This window comes from Prunus mume, linkage group LG7, assembly GCF_029339155.1.
Source record: "Prunus mume cultivar Tortuosa linkage group LG7, ASM2933915v1, whole genome shotgun sequence".
Taxonomy (NCBI): domain Eukaryota; kingdom Viridiplantae; phylum Streptophyta; class Magnoliopsida; order Rosales; family Rosaceae; genus Prunus; species Prunus mume.
The window spans coordinates 9,928,099-9,954,321 of record NC_142704.1 but is presented as its reverse complement, the minus strand read 5'-3'; the positions used below and the strand labels follow the sequence as shown (position 1 = coordinate 9,954,321).

The following is a 26,223-nucleotide window of genomic DNA, read 5'->3' as shown; positions in this document are numbered from 1 at the left end:
GAATCATGGAGCCTCCCTCCCTTCGTTCTTACCCTTTACCTCTTCTGCATACCATAAACGTTTTTATGCATAACAAGCAAATGTGAGTTAAGTCAGTTGATACTCAAATTATAAGGTCAGCTGGTCGAGTTAAGTCAATTGATTAAATTGATACTCAAAAGATAAGATCAGCTGGTCAAGCCTCATCCCAAACGTGATATCTATATCAACGTCACCTTATCATGTAAATAAAAATATGCATTAGGAGGGGTGTACTCAATTTAGATTTTAAAAGAATTTAAAGAAGTTAAAAAGTTAAGATGTATTCAATCATGATTTCATAGAAGCCTATACAATTTTAGGTGTATTCAATTCGGATTTTTTAAATTCCATTCAAATTTAGATGTATTCAATTACGACTTTAAAAAATTTCATAAAAGTTTAAGTGTATTAAAAAACTCATTGATTTTAAAAGAAATATAAAAAATAGTGGATTTCGTTTGAATATAAACTAATTTTAGGCCATAAAAAATCTAAGTTTTGGATGAGAGATTATGACTTTCCTTGATCATAATCTTGCTTTTTGTTCAGAGAAAAGCTTTGTCAAAATGGCTTTTTTTCTTTAATCAGGAAAGAAAATAAACGGTTCAATTGTGCAGCACACATGCTCAATGGTGATTGGTCAGCTACTATAAATATAATATATGAGAAAATGAGATATTTTCCTTCGTAGGCTTGTGCTAAAACAGGAATTATTTATTTATTGATTGGATTCTTACAGAGGATCAGGATGCAAAGAACAGAGGCTGGAGAGCCGGATCTCAATTTAATTAAAGAGCAAGCATACGTGTATTATGTGGACCAAATCGGTCTCATCCATCCACCAATCTCGATGTCAAAATGACCCCACAAACAAAGGGCTATCATCAGGCATATCATACCGTCTACAATCGGATGAACCATGCACCCTCACACAGCTGAACATAACTCCTTCTCTGTCCCCTCCCCTGTTTCTGTGAATCATAAATACTCGGCCCACCCAACCCTTATCTCTCTCTCCTTCTCAGACGCCCAAAAAACACTCTGTTTACAGATCTTTTTCTTACCTCAATCTTTTTCTCCTCCTCCTCTCGGAGGAGCCTCCTGTGGCAGCTCAAGGTTGTTTGTTTCTCCCTCTTCATTATAAGTGTCCTATATCATAAGCCAGAGGCTTGTTTATTCATAGATCTGCGAAGTTCTAAGGAAAAACTGAGGATTACCTCATATGCCTTCTGGGTTTGGTTTTCAGGAAATTTTGGAGCTTTGTTACATGGAAGAACAGGAAAACATAAATTGTTTAAAAATTATAGTTTGATCCCAAAGTTGTATTTTTTTATTGTTTGTGTTAATTTTGATGAAAGAAAATCTGGGTGTGTGTAGGCGTTGTTGGTGAGATCTCGAAAAAAAGAGACAAAGATGAACAGGTGCGCTTACGAGCAGAACGCCATGGCAGGTTGTGAGGGGATGAAGATGGTGGATTCAGTTGTGTGCCCAAAGCCACGTCGTTTGAACCTCATCAATCCTTCCCTTAACGACTCCATCAGACCCTTCAGATATTTCAAGTATATACCTTTTTCTCACACTCCTCTGTTTTGTTTTGTTTTTTTATAATCACGTTGTTTAGATTTTAATTTATTAGAGTCAAAGGTTGTTCTTCCGGGCTCATGGTTTTCGCTCTTACTTTCTCACAGCCAATCGGAAATCGGAGATTCTCAAGCAGGGTCTGAACTTCTGGATTTTCTTCTCACCAAGGTTCCTCTCTCTCATCATGAAACGTTTATTTTGAGCTAATATTCATTTTTTAATTTCTAGTATCGGGCACTTTTTTTTTTTTTTTTTTCTGGACTATATTTAGTTGTGATTTGTCAACAATCAATTGATTTGAAGTTTGTTTTTTCAACCTTGAACTCATAATTTTTTTGATTTTGTGTCATGCTTTAGCTCGAACTTCCAAAATTGAATTCAAATCCAAGAATAGAAAAACTAATGCTTTCCCAATTTTTCTTTGGTTAATTCATGAGTTCAGGGAAATTGTGAAGAGAGATCCAGTAACCAACTGGCTTCATCGCCACCATTTTTCTGTGGGTCTCCACCAAGCAGGGCATCAAACCCTGTAATCCAAGATGAGCAATTTGGCAACAGCAGCAAGATGGCTCCATTTTTTCCAGCACCGCCGTCTTCATTGTCTGCGCGCAACGGAGGGTGTGTTCGGATGAAATCAGGGGACAAGCCTGTTGCTGTGCGCATTGAAGGGTTTGATTGTCTTAGCAGGGACCGCAGAAACTGCAGCATCTCTGCTGTAGCTTAGGCAGTTATAGGCTCACACAAGAATGAAGAACCCTCTCTCTCATTATGGAAAAAGCAGAGTTTTGTGAGAGAGGGTGCTTTGGGATCATCATCGAGAGGAGGAAGCAAAGGTTTTTTGGGTTCTTTGAGTGTGTAATTTTTGTATATACAAGTCAAGTCCAATCTAATGTTATTTCTGCAGAGTTTTTTTGTGTAAACTCAAAGATATGTATATGTAAATTAAGGTGATGGGAGATGTTCCATTTTGAGGAATAAAAGGTCTTAAGAATGAGAGAGTGGGGGGGAAAGGGGCCAAGTCTTTTCTCCCTCTCTTTTTCTGGGTAGAGTTGTTTTGGTTTCTTTCATAGAAGTGGTCAGCCATTGTCTGTTGGGAGATGGTTGGTATGTGACTTTTGTTTGGGAGATTTCATTTCATGGGACAAGCTTGTAATCTCCTGCTAAAGACTTGTTTGGGTTCTCATAATCCTCCGTTTGTAATTGTATTTTGGAGGAAGTGAGGATTGGATCTTTATTTGGAATCTGTTATATTATTATTTGTTTCTGGATTTTGTGTTGTGTTCTCGTGTACAGAAGGGGCAAATCAAAGTTGATGGGTCCATGAATTAAAAAAGATAAATCGTTGAGTAGGGCGGCTGCCTGGCATTGTGACCAGATTTAAAGCTAAGCTAAATTGCGATTTTAGAATTGAAAAGAAATTTCCAAGTAGTTGTGGAGTTGATAGGGAGAGAGGGAGGGGGATGGGGAAAAGGATGAAGAAGGTGGGTGGAAGATAGGACGACAAGTGTGGGGTAATGGGTTTCTGTCTTTGGAAGCATCGTATAACATGTGGTCGTGGATTTGGCCTCTTTGTTTGTTTGTTATGTGTGGCCTTACTTCCTGGCTTTGGCTGACTTAGCATTGACGTGGAGGATTGCTATTAGGCTTTTCAATTTTTGAATGGTCAAGGACTGATGAAGTGACTGACTATTTAAATGCCCTAAATTATGGTCACTCTTTTTTTTTTCCTTCCATCAGTTGGGCAATTGTAGTTTCTGCAAAGTGTTCTAGTCCGGTGAAAAATAGTCTTGATTTACAGATTAGTAGTCTCATATTCAAATATGCATTACAGTAATGTGTGTATAAAAAATCCTCATTCCTTTGTAGTTTAGACTATGCTTATATTAAAAAAATATATATAAAACTGTTCATTAAAAAAAAAAAAACCTTTTGTAACTCGGGTCGAAGTCATTTGGGTTGGACTGAATTCATATTTTTCCCAACTACATGAATAATCCACCCAATCCGCCCATAGCTGAAGGGTCATTCGTTGGGCCATCAGGCAGGTAGGAAGGTGTGGGCTATAGTACAGACAAAGGCTCTTTTTTTTTTTCTTTCCTTAATTCAATTTGGGCCAATTGTATAGGTTTTACCAAAGGGTGGATATGGATCCTTTATGAGTTAGGCCCAATTTGGTGATATTTTAATTTAAGGAGCTTCTACAATGAGGAGTTAAAGTGAGGAGGTTATTTGAGGAGACCGATCCGACCGTCAAAACATTTAAAATATTTAAGTCCCATGATTTCTTTACATTTGTTGATGGTGATATTTGACCTCCTCAAATAACCTTCTCACTTTAAGCCCTCATTATAGCCTTTCCGTTTAATTTGAATGACAGTCCTGTGGGAAAACAAAGCACCTCCATCTTTAGAGTCCAAAGCAACGCCCAAAACCCGTTTCATACTTCACTTTCCATCCCAATTTCTCGGAAACCAAACGGAATAATCTAAAAGCAAAGCATAACATACGTACATACATTCTAATATGTACCTACGAATACATTTCTATGAGCGTGTGTTTGTCTCGATTTTGAAATAATAATCAACAAATACATTGAAACGTGAAGATTTCAGAAAATGAAAAGTAAAAGTTTCTGAAAAAAAACGAGGGAATTTACAGTGACGTTCCTGGCGATGGAGATGGATCACGCCGATCGGCCAAGCTTGATCCACGCAGAGAGGGAAAGTTCAGAGTGTAGTTGTTCATAAACTTTGCCGATTGGAGCTGCTTCCCCTGTTGATTTACAATTGCTACCTTCCAACGATCAAGAATGGTTACTGCAACATCATGCCTTATGTGGTGCAAAACTGTGCAAAGGCCTCATTGTCTCTCCACTGAGCCCAAAGCACCTCCCCATGAGAAAACTCTAGCCAGATGATTCCTTGTTCTGGCAGGTAGAATAGCAACTGGAGGAGGAGACACAAAGTTTTGCTTTTCTATCAGAACCCAACCAACAGTACCATCTCCCCCACAAACAAGATATCTGAAGTGCGGTACCTTTCTGAATAAATAAAGACCCACCTCTGGTCCTTGTGTTGAGCTCAGCTCAAAAATCTGCATGAAACACAAAAACATGCAACAATTAAGCAACAATATATGATATATCACAAATATTAATAGAGAATAGGTTCACCAAACTCCATGGAAATCAACTGAGGAGAGAGCCCAACATGTGATGTTGATAATCATCAGCAATTAGAATGCACAGTTAGGACTTCCTGTTTCACTAGGGGGCTAAACTAGCAAATTTTCAATTTTCAATCCCACGGAGATTTAAACCTTAAGCCTTAGTAATAACCTTACTTGGCTCATTTGAAAAGAAAAGAAGGGAAATCTTTTTTACACCACAGAAATTTCCACCTTAAACCTTACTTAAAGACCTCACTTGGCTAAACAAATGAAGGCAAATATATTTTTCCAAATAATCAAGATGCTAGAGAAATCAAACCTGAACAAGATTGAGAAGAATATTCAATCGTTGCCTCAGTAAATTCCCACGCTGAGCCCCACTCCTCTTGTTGATAAAAACTAACAAGGGTCTTGCATCTGGTGACAAATCAATCAACTCGTATTTTTGTTTCATCCCTAAAACCTGAGACTCATCCTTCTTATTGCTTGACGAGCTCCTTTTCAAACTAGGCTTAGAATCCAATTTCCTATCTACATCACCATCTTGGTGCTGTAAATCCACATTTACAATACCATTGCGGTTTTCCTCAATTTCATGAGAACCATTCACAACTTGATCAGCATCAGTTGTGCTTTCTGTGGACATATCCCTAGTACTACCACTATTTCCCGTGTCAACAGAGGTTTCATTTCCATGCTTGGACTACTTGTAGAAATTAAAGGAAAAAGAAACTATTATTCATCATAAACAGAGAATTAGCTTCCCTGGTACATAAAGAGCACTCATACAATAGCCAACTGAAAACAATTAATGCACACATCAGGTACCAAGCTACACTCTTGAAGATCCCAAGACAACTAACTCCACTCAGCTAACATAATAATAAATGAAGGAAATAACTCTATACATATTCCAATACTCCCCCCCAAGCTGATGTGAAAATGTCAATGGAGCCAAGCTTGGAGAGAAACTCTTGAAACTGAGATGAGGACAAGCCTTTGGTAAAAATGTCTGCCAACTGCTCATTACTTCTAACAAATACCGTTTGAATGGCATTTGATTGAACCTTTTCACAGACAAAGTGACAGTCAACTTCAATATGTTTGGTCCTTTCATGGAACACTGGATTAGAGGCAATATGCATAGCAGCTTGGTTATCACAGAATAATTCCATGGGCTGAGAAATAACGAACCCAAAGTCTTTAAGCAAAAATTGAAGCCAAATTAACTCACTGGTAGTAGATGCCATAGCTCTATATTCAGCTTCAGCACTTGATCGAGCAATAACATCTTGTTTCTTACTCTTCCAAGTCATTAAATTGCCTCCGACAAAGATACAATACCTGGTAGTGGATTTTCTATCTATTGGACATCCTGCCCAATCAGCATCGCTATAGCCAACAATCTGACTATGTCCATTCTTTTTCATCAAAATACCACGTCCTGGATAGCTATTCAAATACCTTAGAATTCTGTTTACTGCCGTGAGATGACTTGTCCTTGGAGCGTGCATAAACTGACTTACTAAGCTAACAGCGTAGGTTATATCAGGACAAATGATGGTAAGGTAAATGAGTTTTCCAACCAGCCGTTGATACTGTCCAACATCTGATAACAATTCCCCATCCAAACTAAGTTTCTCCTTGCTGTTAACTGGATTTTCGGCAGGTTTGGCACCCAGCATCCCTGTTTCTTGAAGAAGATCCAACACATACTTTCTTTGGTTGAGAAACAGACCCTTTCTTGATGAAGCAATTTCGATTCCAAGGAAGTATTTCAATGCTCCTAAGTCCTTAATGGCAAACTTTTTAGAGAGAAAGAACTTTAGTTTAGAGATTTCAGCATTATTGCTCCCTGTGATTATTAAATCATCAACATATATTAGGACAACAAGCTTTCCAAGGATCCATCCTTAATAAATAGAGAAGAATCTGCATTGCTCCTCTTAAAACCTATAGCTTCGAGAACTGAACTAAGTTTTGAATACCAAGCTCTTGGTGACTGTTTAAGTCCATAGAGAGCTTTATTTAACTTTCATACAAATCCTTCTTGATTTTCTTGAGGATGTCCTGGAGGAATGCTCATGTAGACTTCTTCTTTTAAGTCCTCATGCAAAAAAGCATTTTTGACATCCATTTGATAGAGGGGCCAATCGTAGTTCACAGCAATAAACCAAAGAACTCTTATCGTGTTCATCTTTGCAACTGGAGCGAAAGTCTCTTTGTAGTTTACCCCATAAGTTTGAGTAAATCCTTTAGCAACCAGCCTCGCCTTATGTCTCTCAACTGATCCATCACTTCTGAACTTAATTTTGTAAACTCATTTACAACCAATGGGCTTTTTTCCTTCTGGCAGCTTGACTATAGTCCAAGTGTTGTTTTCATCAAGAGCTTGAAGCTCTTCTTCCATTGCTTTCCTCCAAACAAATTGCGATTTTGCTTCTTGAAAGCATGTAGGTTCTAATATCTTCGAGATCTTGCTTCAAAAGGCTGAATGTGATCTAGACACTTTTTCATAAGATATATACTTCTGAATTGGGTACCTAGATGTGTGATAGGTGACAAAATCTTGAAACTTGGTCGGCTTGTTTTTTTATTCTGCATGATCTTCGTAATGTGCCATTGGAAGAAATTATTGAATCATCGATAGCATGAGAATGTTCACCATTAAAAATAGATTCCTCATTTTGAGGTGAAATATCATTGTCTCCAGCCAAATTATGTGAGAGAGAATTTCTCAAATCAACACTATCTCCATCCGTATTTGATGGATAACATCCTTCAGTTGTGTCAACAATTGGTAAAGGAACTTGATCAAATGGACTCTCCTCCTAAGACTCATTCCCTGATTTCTCCTGAAAGAAAGCTTCTGTTTCAACAAATTGAACATCACGAGAAATAACCATTTTCCTTGCTTTAGGATCATAACATTTATGCCCTTTTTGTGTTGAAGAATATCCAAGGAAAACACTTGTTGCAGCTTGAGGATCAAATTTATCTCGTTGAGTAGCTTGAACATGAACAAAACATAAGCACCCAAACACTTGTAGATGAGAAAGATCAATTTTTCAATTCTTGAGAATTTCAAGTGGCGACTTGGAGCCAAGAATACGGCTGGGAAGTCTATTTATCAAGCATGCAGTAGTAAGAACTACTTGTGACCAGAACCTTTTTGGAACATTCATTTGAAACATGAGAGATCTGGTTTTCTCAAGAAGATCACGATTTTTCCTCTCGGCTACTCCGTTCTGTTGAGGAGTACCAACACAACTCGTCTTATGAATGATGCATTCACCAGTCAAGAATTCTGACATAGAACTTGTCATAAACTATGTACCATTGTCAGATTGCAATACCTTAATTTGAGAATTGAATTGATTCACAATCAGTTTATGAAAATCTTTAAAGCATGAAACAACTTCCTTTTTGATTTCAACAAGTATAACCATGTGGCTCTGGAAAAAGCATCAACAAATGTGACAAAATATTTATAACCATCATGTGATTCTACAGGAGTAGGACCCCATAAGTCAGAGTGAATAAGCTCAAATGGTTTATCAACTTTAGACAACGAAGAAGCAATAGGCTTACGAGTTTGTTTAGAAAACTGACAAACTTCACATACATTAGAGTCCATAACAAAGAAAGGAAACAAGCATGACAACACCTGATTAGAAGGATGCCCCATGCGATGATGCCACAACAAACTATTTTGGGGAGAGTTGACATGAAAAGCTCTTGAATTATCTAGAGGTTGATGCAAGAGATATAGGCCATTAGAATAAACTCCCTCACCAATCGTCTTCTTGGTGATTCGGTCCTAAAAAATCACAGAATGAGGAGAGAAAATTGCATCATAGTTTAAGGAATTAGTTAACTTCCCTACTGATAACAGTTGAACAGGGAAATAGGGAACATAGAGAGGAGTAGATTTAACTTCTGAGTTGAAGAAATTGATTTCCCCATGTCCAAGGACAGGTACAGAAGTTCCATTTGCCACCGAAACTGATTGACTTTTTTCTGGAATTTGAAGATTAAAAAGACAATTTTTGTTGTTTGTCATGTGGTATATAGCTCCGGTATCCACAACCCAAATACTTGATAAGCAATTATGAGATAAGGCAGATAGAAAAGCTTGGAAGATATGTGATGCAAGTGATGCATTTTTTAATTTACCAAACTGTTGAAGTAATTTAGTAAGCTCACCAAACAGGGAGAGAATTTAAAGAAGCATGGTTTGCATAAGTCTCCTTAGAGGTGACTTGACTCGAATTAGAACCTGGTGCAGTCTTTGAGAAGACACCATTTCCATAGTCATTGGTGGAGCTCACATTTTTGGCAGCAGAACCATGTGCAGACTTAGCATTCTTTTCATTTCTTGGTTTCAAATGTGGATGGAGGATCCAACAGGTTTCCTTGATATGTCGACGTTGTCCACAATAGTCGCAGATAGCAGAACCTTTCTTTCCTCTGAAGTTCATTTTTGTTCTCCTCTTGTCAACAAAAACAAAAAACTGAGATCTTGTAGAAGCTTTGATCAGTAAGACTCCTGCTCTGATACCATGTAGAAATTAAAGGAAAAAGAAACTATTATTCATCATAAACAAAGAATTAGCTTCCCTGTTACATAAAGAGAACTCATACAACAGCCAACTGAAAACAATTAATGCACACATCAGGTACCAAGCTACACTCATGAAGAGCCCAAGACAACTAACTCCACTCAGCCAACATAATAATAAATGAAGGAAATAACTCTGTACATATTCCAATACTCTGACTCCTAATAGTTGCACGCACTGAAGATGCTATCTCATTGGCCCCCTGAGTAATGGGGCTCAAAAATCCACCAGCGGAAGTCTGGCTCAATTACTTCATGAAGAGGGGATAGAAATCAACCTTCTGAATTGACCTAAATCACAAATATCACCTGTTTCATTGGACATGCTGCTGTGGCAATCCGCATGTACCAGTCTTTGACACCACAAGCAGCACCATATTGGGGATACACCAAGAAAAGACCCACTACATGGATCTTCACAATAGCTGCAAAAAGAATTTTCATCAGGTTGATCTGTTACCTCATTCCAACGCACAGCCCATTGGCGCATCACATGCTCATACCCCATCATGGATACACACTTGCAATCCTTGTGCGCACTAGAAGAGCAGCTTATTTGAGCCGCTGCACCACAAGTACTGCAATGGAGACTAACACTGTCTGAAGCTGTCACAGGCCCGAGAGTTTGAGAAGGTCTCATGGACTTAAAGCATACACAGGAATTCAAGTTCTTTCCACAATATACCGATTCTAAAACCCAAGTATGAGGAGCTATAGGAACTTTGTGACGTGCCTTTGGATTTTTCTTTGATCTGGCTATTGCTTTCATCCAACTTAGATTGATATTTCTCCTCCATTGGAATGCGGAGTAGGGTACAGTCAAATTTCCAACTAGAGCAGCGATAAGGCAAGAGACAATAAAAAGGCTCAGTTGGATTCTTGTTGTTCCAATTGGAGAAAAAAATATCAGTGTCACCATCATCATCCATCCTCAATGACTACTTGTTTGATCTACATACACATAAGCATCAAACTGCCCAATCCCAGTTTAATTAGGCTCAAACTCATATATCCTCCAATACGGTTTCATCATTCAATAACATTATCAAAAGCCTTAAACTCATTTGAAAACCCAACTCATCATCCTACTTAATTCATCATGTGCAACAGAGAGTCGAACAATGCTTTTGATAGGTGCTACTTACTGTGAGCGCTTCAACCTATAAAAAAACTGAAAACGTTTCACAAGTAAAACAAATATAATTCCAAATACAAAGCACTTGCTGCCATGATCATTGATTAGTTTCATATCAAAATTCAGAGAGATACAAAATACATGTAAACATGAAGGAAATACAAAGTCCACCACAGTTGCATCATAATTTAGTGATATTTTAATTTCACACAAAACCCGCTTCATACTTCACTTTATATTCCAATTTCTCAGAAACCAAACGGAATAGTCTAAAATCAATAAATACATTGAAGATTTCGGAAAATGAAAAGTGAAAGTTTTTGAAAAAAAAAAGAAGGGAACTTACAGTGACTTTCCCTGGAGATGCTGATCAGACAAAACCTATAATTAACTTGATCCACGCAGAGAGGGAAAGTTCAGAGTGTAGGAATTGAAGCAAAACCCAAACCCAAATCCAATTCGAATATACTATAATTATCCTCGTTAAATATTCAAATATATTTAAAGCGTATAGCCGCACGGCTATAATATTTAAATATTAGCATTCGAATATATTTAAACAGTATAGCCGAACGGCTACACTGTTTAAATATACATATATATATAGTATCGCCGGCGGCTATACTCTTAAAATATTAAAATAAATTTAAACAGTATAGCCGCGCGGCTATTCTGTTTAAGCATTCTACTGTGGCTATTCGAACAGTCTAGCCGTACGGCTATACGATTTAAATATTAGAATATATTTAGAAAGTACAGCCGGTCGGCAGTACTCTTTAAATATTAAAATAAATTCAAACAGTATAGCCGTTCGGCTATACTATTTAGGCATTCGAATGTATTTAAAACGTATAGCGTTAAAAATTAAATATTCGAATTAGAGAGTATAGCCGACCGGCTATGTATTTTAGGATTCAAATATATTTAAAAAGTATAGCCGTCCGGCTATATGTTTTAAATATATATATATATATATTATAGCCATTCGGCTATACGATTTAAATATTAAAATATATTTAAAAAGTGTAGCTACTTGTTGAATATTAAAATATATTTAAACAGTATAGCCGACCGGCCATACGTTTTGAAAGTATAGCCGGAATACTTCCTCCTATGGAGGCTGAGCCCCTGCCACAACAGTAGCACCTTATAATTCAACCTAATCTTGTTGAGAATATTTCTGAAAGAAAGAAGAGGAAGATACAATCAAAAGCTTGATTACTAATCTAAGCAGCAAGAGGAAACTTCTAAGTCAGCATAAGCGCCATTTCTTGAAGAAGAGCTCGCTTCTGCACAGCACTTACTACAATGGTTGGTCTCGGCATTCTCAACAACATCAGTGATAATGGCAGCATGCTCTATGTGGTGCAAAACTGTGCAAAGGCCTCCTTGTCTCTCCACTGGGCCCAAACCACCTCCCCCCCAATGACAAAACTCTAGCCAGATCATTCCCTGTTCCGGCAGCTAGAATTCCAATAATACAGACGAGGAGTAAATCAGGAAAGCAGTCGTCCAGGCTCAGTGAAATGCTTTTAAAACTTTCGTCAATTTGGGGTTCACCTTCATTTTTACTTGTCACACGTGATATATGTATTATTTATTCTTTCTAGTTTAAATCAATCAAAATGTACTATTCTGTCAATTTGAAATACATTCTCAATTTTTTATTGTCAAGTCAAGTGTAAATTGTATTATTCCTGTCCACATTTCTTGTTGTCTAAGATTTGGATTTGTACAAGCCTTCAATCTCTACGTTGATTTAGACCTTACTTAGCAAAAAAAATTCAGCAATTACAAAGCTAGGGCAGCTGTTAAAACCTCACAACAGGCAATTACAACTAACTAGAAAACCATGGATAAAAAAAAAAAAAAAACAAAACTATACATGTAAAATCAAAATGACAAATGGTAGCGTCGACTGCCCTTCTACTTATTGCCATCTTCTGGAAGAAGGCTTCAGTGAAGAAGAGCTGTTACTTTTTCTTAAACCTGAAACCAGTAATTCCATTGTGGCAATGTTAATAATTAATTACTCTACAACATAAGTCTAAACGTGTACCCACTGAGAAAAACAGTAATTGCCGCGGAGAGTGGTCAAAAATACCTGGTGGTACCCTGGGAGAGTTCTTTGATCCTGATGCTGGAGATGTTGAATTTTGTCCTGGTTTTAGTGACGGTCGCGGAATCCTACTAAGCCTTTTAGGCCTGCACAAAATAAAACCACCACCTTTCATAATTACAAACAGCAGTTTTATATGTACTAGTTGCTCACATATGAGGCAGGCTCCAATCCAACGCACACTGAATTTATAGTTTCAAATCTTTAGTCATTCCTTTACAAGGACAGAAAATTTTAATAAATGAACAGACAAGTGTTTGGTTAACCCAATTAAGCCACTGTCCAAAAGCATTACATAAAGTTTTATAAATCAGCATAGGGTGATTTTAATCTGCCTAACAGTATGCAATGCAAGAGAGAAAGCAGTGAGAAAGTAACACACCTTTCCGAGTTATCAGATTTTGCACTTTCAGGGTAATTCATGCTGTCTGCAGAGCCGTCAGTTTCTGTTCCACCAGAAAGACCACCGTCAGACATGTCACTTAATTTCTCCTCACTATCTGCATCTCCAAATGCTAACATCTCAGCATCTGCATGTTTATGCTGACCTATATCACCTCCGGCAACCTTTGATTGCCGGAGAAAATCATTTTGGTGTTTAATGTCATGCATGGACTTCTGGAGCTCAGCTTCAGAATGCTTATGACTGTACAAAACACACATTTTTCAGGATCAGAAGCTGCCTTAAGTCCTAACCCTTTCCCACTTAACGGTGTTTGGCTTCACTTAGGAGTAGTCCCGCCTCTAGATACTCTGCTTGGATGGGAAGATTCATACCTAAATGAGCCCGTCCCACGCTTCTCACCGTGGACATCGTTTTTTAGCAACCGTTCGATCTCGCCATCCTTCTTAGCAATAGTGTCTTTGAGAGATGCCACCTGCAAAGCCAGGAAGCAACAATTTTCTTGTTGATGCATTATTTATTGCTGTTGACTATATATCTCATGCCCATCAAACTAGTTACAATTTTTTCTTTGATATTTCAGAAGGAATGTTAAATATTGTTTTCTATAACGAGCATACTTTCTGGGTTGAAAAAGGATTTCTTAGCACCAATCATACATGGTAGTTGATCTGTTTAAAAAGTTTTTGATCTTCAAAGCAAATCAAATGAGTTCACAATGAGGACCTGTTCCATTAATTCTCTAACATCCCTGCCCTCTTTGCTGCTTCGTGCAGCCCCCAGCTCAACTCCAGCAACCCTCTCAGCAAACTTTAGAGTACTTAAACTTTCAGAATATGAACTTGTTTCTGGATTAAGCTGCACAAACATAAGCGTTTTTGCTTGCCCACCTGTTACAAAACACCAGAAAATTCTAGCACATATAAATCTTATATAAGACTTTGCAAGATGGAAGACAAATCTTAGGGAAAAAAAGAAGAAAGCAACTCTATAGCAAGTCTTTGACTCAATGAAACTAACTAGCAAATAAGTAGTACCGAGAGAACTTTGAAGGACTTGAGTAAGCTTGCTATTTCTGTATGGTACATGAGTGCTCTTTTGTGAAAGAGCAAATATGACATCTCCAAGTGCAGATAGAGATTTGTTTATATGTTGTGCTTCCTTTAGCCTATCTCCAATTACCTCTGAGCGGTCCACTCTTTCGCTTCCCGCGAGATCTACAAGATGAAGATTACCAATCAAAGCAGAACCAGTCTTCAAATCCATCCCACGTACATGAACAGTAACAACACTGCAGACACATTCAAAGTGAACATCAAACCACTAGAAAATATATAATGTGCAGATAGGTTTCCATCAAGATGAAATGTACAAACCTATGGGAGCGACTACTTCTTTCGTTTAGGGCAGTGGCACTAACAACTCTGTTCTTAAGTCCCAAACCCATTAATTGTATCACATCTGAGGTTGATTTGACAGGGTGCATGCTAGCATCTGGCACAGCTAACCCATTCGGTTGAGAGTGCGTCATAATCCCAAGTGTGTGGAAATCAAGGGAAACAAAGGATTCTTACCAAAATCAATGAAACTACGATTTTGACTCACATAATATATTGTTTTGGAGTAATGTGAAAACAAAATGCAAATGTTAACACCATTTTAAGCACAATTCATAACTGACAAGGATATTTTTTCTGAGAACCATCGCTGGATAGTAAATCGCGCACTTGTTCGTTATATATTTCAACCATTTGAACTCCAATTTCATAGTTGATGGAGCTTTTTCTACATTGAGAGATGTCAAAAAGGTCATTTAAGGCTCGAAAATTGACCCCCCAGTTCTCTTTAGTTGAGGAATTAGGACCAGTCTGAGAGGAAACAATAGACACAAAAGATCATCAGCATTCACAACTTTTCAAAATATTGTTGTGTGATCAAAATTAGGATATAACAAGGGTCCATACCATTGTGTAGGTTTTCCCAGATCCAGTTTGGCCATAAGCAAAAATACAAACATTATATCCATCAAGCACGGATCGAATCAACGGTTGGGTGTCAGAGTATACCTCGGCTGCCAACAGTTAAATTAGTTGTATAAGTTTGTCATGACAAAATCATGTTCAAGAAAAAGATTTTCAAAACAGATTAATCAAACAAGTTTTATCCAACATTGAAGACACAAAATGACATATATAGTGGATAACCTTGAGTTGCATCTGAACCAAAGACCTTATTAAACTTAAACAATCGATGACCCTCTTTCCCTGGTTTGGAGCGGTCTGCAACTACCAGTTCCCCATTTTCACCAACATGTTCTACCAATGTCCGTTTTTCTCTCTGTCCCGGAAAAAATGGCCTTATTCGACAATACACTCTAATGTTTCCTGCGCAAGAAAGTTAAGAAGAGAACTCTAATGTTTTCTATCAGATGCAAGCCAAATAAAGCTAATTTATCTTTTTGGCACCTTTTAGATCCTGAATTTCGTTAAATAACTTCCTATTTTCAGCAAGGAGTGCATGATAGTTCTCAGAAGCATCTGCTAATGCTTGAAGCTTCACTCCTGAAAAAAGACAGTTATAAGCCATGAAAATTTTATAGCACAAACTGTAGGAAACAGACAGAGTTTACCAATAGACAAACCCACCTAATTGATTAAATTCCACCGTATAACTCTGTCCTGCCTTCAAAATTTCGTGCTTAATGGACTCCGTAGATAATCTGAGTTCCTGAATATTTCATAAATTTTCTAAAAATGTATACTATTCATCATATACAATTAAAGCTAAAAATACAATTTAACATATAAAAAATACCTTCAATGAACCAAGTTGAAAATCCATAAAGCTATAGCAAGCGTGCTCTTTCTTGTTCCAACTTTTACATTTTGACTCTGCATTTGCCGCAAGTTGTTTCGCCTCATTCCTTGAATCTGCCAAGAGGCGTTCAAGTTCTTTTATTCTCGCTTCAAGCTCTGCTTTAGAAAACTGATATTTTGACTCAGAATTTGTCTCAAGCTCATTCACCTTATTCCTTGACTCTGCTAGGAAACCTTCAAGTTCCCTTATTCTCCCTTCAAGCGCTGCCTTAGAAAGCTGATATTTAGACTCAGAATTCGCCTCAAGCTCTTTCACCTTATTATTTGACTCTTCCAAGAGACGTTCAAGTTCTTTTACTCTCCCTTCAAGCTCTGCCTTAGAAAGCTGATATTTTGACTCAGAATTGGCCTCAAGCTTTTTCACCTTATTCTTTGACTCTTCCAAGAGACCTTCAAGTCTTTTTACTTTCTCTTCAATCTCCGCCTTAGAAAGCTGAAACTTTGACTCAGAATTTCCCTCAAGCTCTTTTACCTTATTCCTCGACTCTTCCAAGAGACGTTCAAGTTCTGCTCTAGCGCCTTTAGCTTCTGTCTCCATTTGCAAGCAACGCAAGTCATATGTCTTTTTGGCTATATCCAACTCTTGCTTTAAACCTGAAATTTCAAGGTTGCTCTGATCTTTCTCTTTCAGCAATCTGATCACATCCTCATCATCGATTTTCTTCTTTGCTTCCAATCTGGTTCTCTCATTCTGCCAATGGTAAACATTCCCACTAAAAGATATTCTGAAATTCATATAATGAGGAAAGATTGCTAACTGCAGGTGGAAAGTAGCAAAACTATACATATTCTTTCACTGCTTAAACAGATAGATAATCAGGTGTAAAGTAATTTCTTTACATCCGTAATGGAAAAAACTCTGAGGAGAATTTGGCAAGAATGTAAAGGCATGTGAAAAGAAATTTTGGTGCTGCCAATTGGTGAAGTGGATAGCATAGCACAAAGGAAAGAAAATAAATTTATTGTCTCTGAAATATACCTTAATTTGCTGAAGATGGTGGTTCATGACGAGCTGTAACATAAAATTTTCACTTAAAAAGTAAGGCATTGGTACCGTATCAAAACATTTGTATAGAAAGCTGTCAGCTCCTGGTCTATTTATTCGAATTATGTTTCACACCTGGCTTTCTTCACTTGTACCGGAAGCAAGGGCTTCAAGTACTTTGACTCTTGACTGGTATTTTTCTTCACGAGCCTTAAAAAGGTTGTTTTGCTGGATAAACAAAACCATAAAGAAATTAACACAACATTTCTTAATGAGGTCACAAGTGAAAAATGTTCATAAAAACATATTACAGTTCTTAAATGCTCTGCTTGAGTTGATATACGCCGCTCAATCTCCTGGACAACTTTTCTCAGAAGACAAGCCACACGCTGTGCAACAAATGCAATGTCAGACCAGATTTTTCAAACTATGTATTTCTTGAATATGCATGTACATACTGTATTTGAATACAGGAACTTATTTTTCACAATCATGTGCTTTCTGATTTCCATACATGAGGTATTTCACCACTCTTTCTTTCAACACTTTCATCAAGAATTCCATTTACAACACTCAAAAGTGACTGAGTTGGCGCGTTCTGCAACAAGAGATGCTGAAATGCATTAAGGATGCATCAAACTGATGAGATCAAAAAACGAAAACCTGATTCAGTTTCCTGGTCCATTGACAACTTACATCTAAACTGTTGGGTTTCATCATTTCTGAAATTTTTGCAGCAGGAAGATCAGCATAGCATCCTTGCTTCATCTGAAACACCTCGTGGAACTTATGTCCAACGTGATGCATTAATGCAGCTGATGGCTCTGTGGAAAGTAAATTTGCATCAAACATCAACTGTTTGGATTAAGAAAACAACATGCAAAAGTTTTTCTTTCTTTTTCAACTGAACCAAACAAAGGTATATCAGAAAAACCAAAATTTGACTACGGAAAATTAGCACATGGTTTTTATACGGCACCAAAAACTGCTAAAGTGTGCTACATCTCTAATTTCTTTTTGTCCATCACACCATGCTAACTTGATTTATTATTTGAATGATATTTTACTGTTATCTATAAGCCAGTTACCATGCACAACGGATATAATCTGTATAAGTGAATAACCATACCTGACATAACAGGACTACGCAATGCGCGTTGAAATTTTGACTCAGACAAGACCTTCCGCCTCTCTTCTATGGATAATGGAGATAAAAGGCCACGGGTAGATTGGTTGTCAGATTTAGTAGTTGGACTTGTTATAGAAAAGCCATCTCCCATAACATTTGGCATAAACTGTGTTTTAAGTGTTAAAAGACAGTCTGTGACAGTCTTCATAGATCCCTGCATAACACGAATCCGAAAAATGTGGCTGAGAGAGAGAGAGAGAGAGAGAGAGAGAGAGCATGTGGGTGGGAAGGAGGGCAGAAGATATAGATGAACAAGAAAAATCTTTGGGAGGCAATTACCCAACAAGTACACTATGACTAGTATGTTAAGCCAAAATAACATTCAATACAGGTATTCATAATGCATACGAATTATCAAAAAATTCTGCTATATAAACTTACACATGCACGAAAAGCATATACTTACAAATTGTTTAAGAACAAAACATTAAAACTGGATTTCAAATGCACATTGCAAAGAAACTGTAAACATACAAGTGATATTGACAGATACCTTCTCTAGGTCCGACATGTCAAATTTAGGAACTCCCAGTACATCCATAGCTGCCAGAAACCTTGCAACATTTTCTGAGGATGGCACTGAATCCTGATCTGATTTAACCCCCTATAATAGAATATGCAAATTGAAAGTAAACCAGACATCCAATCACTAACTTGTAGAACAACTCATAAAGTTAAGAGTAAAAAACGGGATGAGAAAAGACTATCAATCAACCTCATCCACAAAACCAGGTTTAAGCCTGTTCAATATCCGACATAAAATGGTACCATCAATCAAGCATGATCTCAAGTCCTCATCTGAAGCATTTTTTGGGAAACCTAATGTAGGAAGTAAACTATTTAACCACTCTACTAAATATGTTCGCCGCTTGCCTGAAAAATCAATTTCAAAAACAAGAAAAAGTTTTAGATTGTTACACATTAGAGATGTATAGCTGTGTAAATTGGAGACAGCTAGCTTTCCTCACCTTCAGTCTCACCATTACCATTTACAACTTGTTCTGAACTATGCGTGCCAGCATGAAAGCTTGAGCTGGTGACCCCTCCATTTTCTGTTTTGCTGTAACTTGATGTGGAATCCATGATCAGCTACTTGGGAGTGGCATCTAGCTTTGGAGCTCAACTATAAAACTCATGGTAATGGTAAGCATTATTTATGTGCCTCTGGTTGGGGCAAGTCTGCTCCTTTTGAACACGAGAGAGAGAAACTTCTATGACTGCTGCACAGAAAGTAAGTGTTTATTCAAAACGAAGTAATTGCATATACTTCTTCTCAAGAGTCGAAAGCTTTTGATGAGCTGTTCCTGCCTACATTTAGGAAAGGGGCTGAAGATAAAAAGACAGCTCAAGCTATTTGCTAGAGTTGGCTTTTAATACTTGAATGAAAAGATGATCACTAATGTCTTGTTGCCATGGAATAATATCGGGTACCAATAGTAATCATAAACATTATATATTTCATACTTCATAATCTATGAAATCGACAAAGGCAAAACAAACCTGGAATGATTTTGATTATAACTCTGAGACAATGACCTGAAAAAGAAGCTGCAGTGCAAATTGTGGCGGTCAAGCCCCGAGTTACTAATTGCTGCAGCCTGCATTGCAAAGAAGAAAAGAAAATGTTAATCACAAGGCCGGTTTGAAAAGAAAATAGCAATTTCAAACATCTGAGACACAATTTGCTACAACTGCACTCTAGTTACAAAATAATGCATGCTCAATAATGCAAAGAGAAAAGTAGAATGGAACGACCACCCTGAAACATTCAACCAGACTAGAACCCAATATGCATTAGAAACTTGGCTCAGCTGTTCTTACGAAATGAGTAATGTCGGTGGCAATCATGCATATGCAAATTACGAAATGCAAGAAAATATGAGAACAGAATCTAACCTGGGAAAACTGAAAGAGACGTCAAGCTATGCACGTTGATTAAGGTTAAACTAAGGATTGTCAAGTCAAAAAATGTTTTGATCTTTTACTTGGAAATTTTAGTTATGTTGTTCAAATGTTTTTTTTTCCTTGAGAATATTGGTTTGTTTGGTCTTTCCGTGCACCGTTGATCTTCCGTGAGAGTTCAGAACCAGTCCGTGAAACTAGGAGCACAACTCTCTCAGCTCTACGTCTCAAAATCCATCAGGTGGGTTTCTGCCACGTGTCCTCAACCCGACTGTGACGGTCCGTCTTCTGTGCTATCTCTGTCGTGGTCACCATCAACAATCACACGTTGAAATTGGTCTCGAGTTTTCACCTCCACGACCCAAATAATTTTGGGCCCAATAATTAGTTTGCTTAGTAGCCCATCTAACTAGGCCCAAAACCAACCGCTAGTGAATCTTAAGCCCAAGCACCCAAAGGCAAACAACCTGTTGCAGCAACGGACAGCAGAGCTGTGAAATCAAAGGCAAAACACAGAGAGGGAGAGAGAGAGAGAGATCGAGTGAGTGGAAGTGTGAAAATGGGGAGGAGGAAGGGAGTTGTGGACTTCGACGAGTCGCCGCCGGATGACTTCGATCCGGCGAATCCGTACAAGGACCCGGTGGCGATGCTGGAGATGAGGGAGCACATAGTGCGAGAGAAGTGGATCGACATCGAGAAGGCCAAGATCATCAGAGAGAAACTCCGCTGGTGCTACCGCATCGAAGGCATCAACCACCTCCAGAAGTGCCGCCACCTCGTCCACCAGTACCTCGAGTCGACTCGCGGCATCGGTTGGGGCAAGGACCATCGTCCTCATGAGTTCCATGGTCCGTCACCCTACCCTATCCTCTCCTTTCCTATCATATCATTTCCCCTCTTTTTCTTCATTAATTCTCCTTTTCTTTTTCCTTTTGTGAATTTCAGGTCCCAAGGTGGAGGCTGTTGAGGCCGACTGATCCTTACTTCTTTGAGGTATTTGATTTGGACCTCTCAATTTGTTGATGTAATTGCCCTTTCTTATTCTGTTACCGTTTCTTCAAGGTTTGGTGTTGTGTTGCCTCTTGGAATTGCAATTTATGACTGTCAAATTCCCTTGAAGTTCCTTTTTTTGCGCCAAAATTTTGATCAAATTGGGGACTTTTAGACTTTTAAGTTGAATGCTTGTCGAATTCCCTTGAAAGTTCATTTTTTGGGCCAAAGTTTTGATCAAATTAGGAACTTTTTCAGTTCAATTGTTGGTTTTTTTTTGCTGCGAAGCTACACTGGGTTTTGCTTGTGCTTTCCATTCTGGTGAGGCATAGGCTTTAGGGTTTTAGATTAGAGTAATATTCAACTCTAGACCTTCCTAGGAAATGAATGTCAAATACTTAATTAAGCATGATAGTGATCACAAAACGCAATTATTGATGGTTAGTTCGGATCACTATTTGCAACCCAGCTTTACTTTAGTTCAGATGATAAATATGAGAACACTTGGAGCTGAATACCAAAGACATGGGTCTGCAGACTTTTGGGGATTTACCCCTACAATCTCCCCTATTGCTTCATGAGGCTTTTTGATGGAGTCCCTTTGTCCTATCATCCATGTTGCAACCATCAATTAACTAGTCAGGGGGATGTTACATGAATTTGTTATTATGATTTACTGTCTTTGATGCATTTTTCATGGCATGCTGTGTCTTGTTGGATTGGGTTGCTTCAGAACTTTTGGATGGTTCATTGAAAGGTCTCAGCAAGCAGAAAGTCTTCACCTTGGAATTCTGATCGTCTTTAAACTGGTAGGTCTACAATAAGTTTCAGTACAGACTAAACGTAAACAAATAGATAAGGGTCTAACTTGAGAAAGCAAAGAGCTTGATGAATTGTTTTTAAATGTATGCCGTCGTTGAGGCCTCCTGGTATGATGTTGAAGTCTGTCAATCTACTCATTTGATTTTGAATTTGGAGATTGGGTTATGGAGCTAAAAGGTTTGCTTGCCCAATCTTTCTGGCAACTTCATTTTATCTGGAACATTTAATTTGAATCTGTTGAAGGACATGAATACTGAGCTTTGTTGTCATACTGAGCTTTGTTGTCATCACTCTCCGTCCAGATTTAATAGAATTTTGAATTTGTTGCTTGACATGGTATGTTCAATGCATGTGCATGAAAGGAGTCTGCAAAGTTGTAATTTGGGGTTTTTATTTATTTATGTTTTCGACATGCAGGTGAGTAAGTTTGGCGTGTGAGGAAATGCTTAAATTGGAGGGAAGTTGGGGATCACATACATCACGATTTGGTTGCATTGTTGATATTCAGTTCTGTCTTATCTAGACTTTGTCATACCAGTATTCTCTTTTCTTTCGTGTTACAGATGAAGGCCAGATTTCAGGCATCGACTGTTGACTAGATTGTTAGCTTCCAAAAAGTGAAGGTGATTTGGACTGGGCCTGTGCCTAGATTAAAAAATAAATTTCTTGTCTTTGGTTATGCATCAGAAATGTTTTGCGTTGCTAAATTGATAAGAAAAAACAGTTGTTAACTTTCCAATGCATTTGCTTAAAGGGAATGGTGAATGGAGCTTTAGTTATTGTAGCATACTTATATGGGTACTGGCTATTTTTTTCTTCTCTCCGCAATTTCTATTTTCCCAGGACCCGATCTGCTCATTAGAGATGAAATCTGCGAGCGCCTAATGTAAGATTAATGGATATACACCTGGTAAAAATAAATAAATTCAGGCCTAATCGAGAAGGCTTTGGCATATTCAAAGACTCTTTCCAATGTTGTTTGTAGAAGTTCCAAAGTTAGCTTGTTTAAGATGCACAACATCGGAAACAATATACAATTACTTATGATATTTACAAGTTCTGCTGTGCTTTGGTTGCAATAGTTTGCTATCCGTCGCCTTCCATTTACGGGGAGAGAGTGAAAACGGAACAATGGAGGTACAACGTGGGCTTGGGAGTCCCTTTCCCTCTCGATGGTGGTTGCTTTCGGCAAGGCGCACTGTAAGCCGACGTTGCTAACTTGAGAGCGAGAATGGGTTAACATGGTGATCGGAGAAGACAAACCAGAAAAGTAGTGTCAATTTCTCAAGATAACTTGAGAGTGAGAACGGATTAAACATCACGGACACCATTTAAGCGTATGCTGGAGGTAAGAATATACCATCTTCTTCTAGTTAACATGCATGCATCCAATAGATGCTTCTTCCCCCAAAGCTTGGAGCTTCATCAACTCTTATTTCTTCGTCTTTCCCTCGTGTCAAGCCAATCAAACCTTATTTCAAAGTATATAGGACTGCATGCATAAGAGTAACAAGGATGAGAATGGATGGAAGAATATGACAATCAGAAATAAATTAAAAGTAGTAAGAAAGAAATTAACGAAAACCAGATATGCAAATGTGATGTGATGAAAGCGGCGGGCGGGAGCTCCCTTCAGTCCAATGGGTGGGCTAAGCGCGCAGGAGGAGTTGCTCCCACACCATGCACCAGGCTAAACCTTAACATTTTCATAAGAATAATTGTGCAACACAGGCACAGCAGCAGGAGGGTTAATTAGAAATATTAAGGGGTAGCCGAATGCATGAGATGACAGCTCTAGCCACACCTCAGCCCTCTGTATTGGACCAAAAGGAGCTCCCCATGGCCATTGCTCTCTCTCTCTCTCTCTCTCTCTCTCTCTGAATGCTAGCAAGCAGCAAGCTAGGCTCTTTATACTATAGCAAATTAATGCTCCTTCCTTCCCCTTCTTGCTTTGCTTCCTCCTATTCTATATATTAACTGCCAATACACCTATAACATATAGGCATAGGTAGGTTGGAGTGAGAGATTATGAATCATGGGAATATTCTCAATTCTGATATATAACCTGTTATCTATGGAGGAGTGATGGGTTTGTCCTGTTCGATCAATTGATGTAAGAGTAAGAGAAAGGACACCCCTTGTAGGGCCCACTCCGGATTGTATTTCACTAATCCAAACCGTCTATTTTGTAGATACACATTCAAAGATCATCTCTACAAAAAATCACTTGAATCCGATATCTTTTGACCATGCAATTGAGTTATTGAAATTTTAGTATTTTCTTGAAGCACCGTGTTCATTGATTTTGTAGGACACAATTGGATGTCGAAACGGTTTCCGATTTGTCTAATTTTTTGTAAGGATGATCTATGAATGAAGACCTAAAAAATAGATGGTTTTGATCATTGGAAAAAAAATTGTAGAGTACTAAAGGCATCCTCAAATAAAATTATTTGAGGATCCTCAATAGAAGACTGTATATATATATATATATATATATATATATATATATATAAACATACGAAATTGAATATGGCTAGATTGGTTTTACTTTTAGTTTCTCTTTGGTGGAAGGAACGTAGCTTTCTTGAGTTTGTACGAAATCTTTGGATGGATGAGATTTAACATTACGTACTGCAATATTCCCATCACGATTCACGACAGAGATCGCAAACATACCCAAGAGGTAATGGTCTTCCCTCATTACTCATGTCTGTTCAAAGCAAAAGCGAAAAACAACCTATGAACCAAAACACAGTCCTATCCTATCCTATCCTATGTATTGAACAGTTATAGGCACATCCAATCCAATCCAATGTACCCCCCAACCGTTGGATTTCTTTTCAACTTTCACTACTGCTAATGGACGTTCAAGATACTGGAAAAAAAAAGACGTTCAAGATAAGATGCTGAAACCCCAAGTTTACCTGATTCTAATCATGATTCATGACCTAGGTAGTAGGTATCAATTGAAGATATATGCAGATAAGAAATATGCCACATCTCTTCATGCATGATTCTTAGTAATTGCATTAATATTGGCAGGGATAAATGTAGCCTTCTTGGTCATGCTAGCTAGGGTTTAGTTAAAGAGAATCATGCATCATGAGATCATGGCTCCATACATCTCCATGTATGTGATTTAGTGTTTGTCCTGCTCCCAAATGCTCGGATTCCGATTCCCTCTCTCTCTCTCAATTGTATTTTCGAATGGAATGTGACATGCTGAATTTTTATTTTTTAAAGAGAAAATGAGAGGAGAATCCGAAAGTCTTTTTTCCTTTTTTACAAGTCTACATCCTACACATAAAAAAAGTTGAGTATATAAACTTTCATATATACTTGTTGATGCCAAATTAAGGTTTTCATTGAAATATAAAATTTCAAAGGAAGACGTCTAAGAAGAAGACATAATGCAAATTATTGATCAATTCTACATTAATTTATTTGTGCAACTGACTCCAACAAGCCAACCTATGTCATCAAACTTAATTAATTTTAATCTTAAATTCCGATAAGTTCTCAACCAATTAAATAACTGACCCGAACCACATCCCACGTATGCAAAATTCTTTGTGCAAATTGGGCTTGACCCATGTACGTTTTTTGCTTAAGATGTTTCAATTGGGCTTTCACTTAGGCCTACCCTAACCTGGGCAAAGTGTATGTAGCCCAAGCTCAATTGGTCATCATGGTTGCTAGCCCATCCCCAGGCGCATTGATTTTGACCAAAAAATAATACAAATATCATGGGGCTATAGATATTTTGCTTGCTAGTCGTAGCCCACGTGTAACCTCACTTTCTCTCTCGCTCATGGAAGACACAACACAACCACGTTCTCTCTTTTTCAACAGGAGAGAGTGATTCATGTATGTGTTGGCTGGCACAAATGGACTTTTCTGGCTTAGAAGAAAATATTAAAAAATGATTCGATATTTTGCACAACAACACTATTAATAAGTCACCTTCAGATCTATCACAGTGGAAAAATATATTGATTTATAAACTATTGGTCTTAAATTCGAAATTTTATGTCATGATGGCACCCTCGTAGTATGTGAGAGAAATCCCTAACCCTCTTGTAGTTTAGAGTATCGTTTGTATATTTTTTTAAAGAGTAACATTCGATCATTTATCAATGATTCAACATTGTTGTTTAGCTAAGGAAGAATACCTCATTAATCTCATTCCTCCGAGTCCTAACTATAATTAGCATAACAATTAGATCGAGTTTACCAACAAGAGGATGAAATTTGCAGTGGAAATAACAAGTCTTGTGACTTATATATGATGTCTATGATATAAAACCAGAAAATGTTGGCCAACTCAAATTCAAAATGGTAAGACTGAAGATGACAACTCGCAACAAGATTTTTTTTCTTCTTTCTTTTTCTGTATGATGGGATTTGA

At 37.8% G+C, this 26,223-nt stretch overlaps 4 protein-coding genes and 1 pseudogene across 13 annotated transcripts; 2 read left to right on the top strand and 3 right to left on the bottom strand.

The window, feature by feature from the left end:
- The first annotated feature begins 975 nt into the window (after nt 1-975).
- Nucleotides 976-2,870, top strand: LOC103338791 (uncharacterized). Of its 2 annotated transcripts, none has more exons than XM_008242047.2 (4): nt 976-1,137; nt 1,399-1,580; nt 1,710-1,770; nt 2,045-2,870. In XM_008242047.2, exons 2-4 carry the CDS (start codon nt 1,435-1,437, stop codon nt 2,324-2,326), a joined length of 489 nt encoding a protein of 162 aa, XP_008240269.2. In that variant the 5' UTR covers nt 976-1,137; nt 1,399-1,434; the 3' UTR covers nt 2,327-2,870. The 2 variants fall into 2 exon arrangements, with proteins under 2 accessions (XP_008240269.2, XP_088912066.1); XM_089055940.1 differs by having other exon boundaries at nt 1,027-1,137; nt 1,268-1,580.
- A 1,218-nt stretch (nt 2,871-4,088) lies between these two features.
- LOC103338841 (diacylglycerol kinase 1-like) lies at nt 4,089-5,633 on the bottom strand. The gene is made up of 2 exons (XM_089055939.1): nt 5,090-5,633; nt 4,089-4,695 (listed from the first exon to the last, which is right to left on the bottom strand). The coding sequence occupies exons 1-2, from the start codon at nt 5,414-5,416 to the stop codon at nt 4,462-4,464; spliced, it is 561 nt and encodes a 186-aa protein (XP_088912065.1). The 5' UTR covers nt 5,417-5,633; the 3' UTR covers nt 4,089-4,461.
- A 3,708-nt stretch (nt 5,634-9,341) lies between these two features.
- Nucleotides 9,342-10,985, bottom strand: LOC148915442 (diacylglycerol kinase 1 pseudogene; annotated as a pseudogene). Its single transcript, XR_016128603.1, has 2 exons — nt 10,873-10,985; nt 9,342-10,562 (listed from the first exon to the last, which is right to left on the bottom strand). The product of XR_016128603.1 is annotated as a diacylglycerol kinase 1 pseudogene (transcript).
- A 1,278-nt stretch (nt 10,986-12,263) lies between these two features.
- Nucleotides 12,264-20,456, bottom strand: LOC103338842 (P-loop containing nucleoside triphosphate hydrolases superfamily protein). Of its 4 annotated transcripts, XM_089055937.1 has the most exons (25): nt 19,995-20,454; nt 19,599-19,696; nt 19,067-19,318; nt 18,814-18,971; nt 18,592-18,702; nt 18,039-18,252; nt 17,606-17,733; nt 17,424-17,507; nt 17,221-17,298; nt 17,045-17,137; nt 16,904-16,936; nt 15,863-16,615; nt 15,694-15,775; nt 15,514-15,609; nt 15,253-15,432; nt 15,013-15,119; nt 14,738-14,916; nt 14,425-14,589; nt 14,086-14,339; nt 13,775-13,938; nt 13,423-13,523; nt 13,194-13,291; nt 13,028-13,091; nt 12,631-12,731; nt 12,264-12,515 (listed from the first exon to the last, which is right to left on the bottom strand). In XM_089055937.1, the coding sequence occupies exons 3-25, from the start codon at nt 19,179-19,181 to the stop codon at nt 12,457-12,459; spliced, it is 3,417 nt and encodes a 1,138-aa protein (XP_088912063.1). In that variant the 5' UTR covers nt 19,182-19,318; nt 19,599-19,696; nt 19,995-20,454; the 3' UTR covers nt 12,264-12,456. The 4 variants fall into 4 exon arrangements, 3 of the variants coding, with proteins under 3 accessions (XP_088912063.1, XP_088912062.1, XP_088912064.1); XM_089055936.1 differs by having other exon boundaries at nt 13,028-13,291; nt 19,995-20,450; XR_016128602.1 differs by lacking the exons at nt 12,264-12,515; nt 13,194-13,291 and having other exon boundaries at nt 12,661-12,731; nt 19,995-20,456.
- A 17-nt stretch (nt 20,457-20,473) lies between these two features.
- On the top strand, nt 20,474-22,601 carry LOC103338792 (NADH dehydrogenase ubiquinone 1 beta subcomplex subunit 10-B-like protein (Complex I subunit NDUFS6)). Of its 5 annotated transcripts, none has more exons than XR_514618.3 (4): nt 20,474-20,848; nt 20,946-20,993; nt 21,724-21,799; nt 22,376-22,601. XR_514618.3 is itself a non-coding variant. In XM_008242049.3 (3 exons), the coding sequence occupies exons 1-2, from the start codon at nt 20,560-20,562 to the stop codon at nt 20,975-20,977; spliced, it is 321 nt and encodes a 106-aa protein (XP_008240271.1). In that variant the 5' UTR covers nt 20,474-20,559; the 3' UTR covers nt 20,978-20,993; nt 22,376-22,601. The 5 variants fall into 5 exon arrangements, 3 of the variants coding, with proteins under 3 accessions (XP_008240271.1, XP_088912067.1, XP_008240270.1); XR_514617.3 differs by having other exon boundaries at nt 22,230-22,601; XM_008242049.3 differs by lacking the exon at nt 21,724-21,799.
- Nucleotides 22,602-26,223: the final 3,622 nt, after the last annotated feature.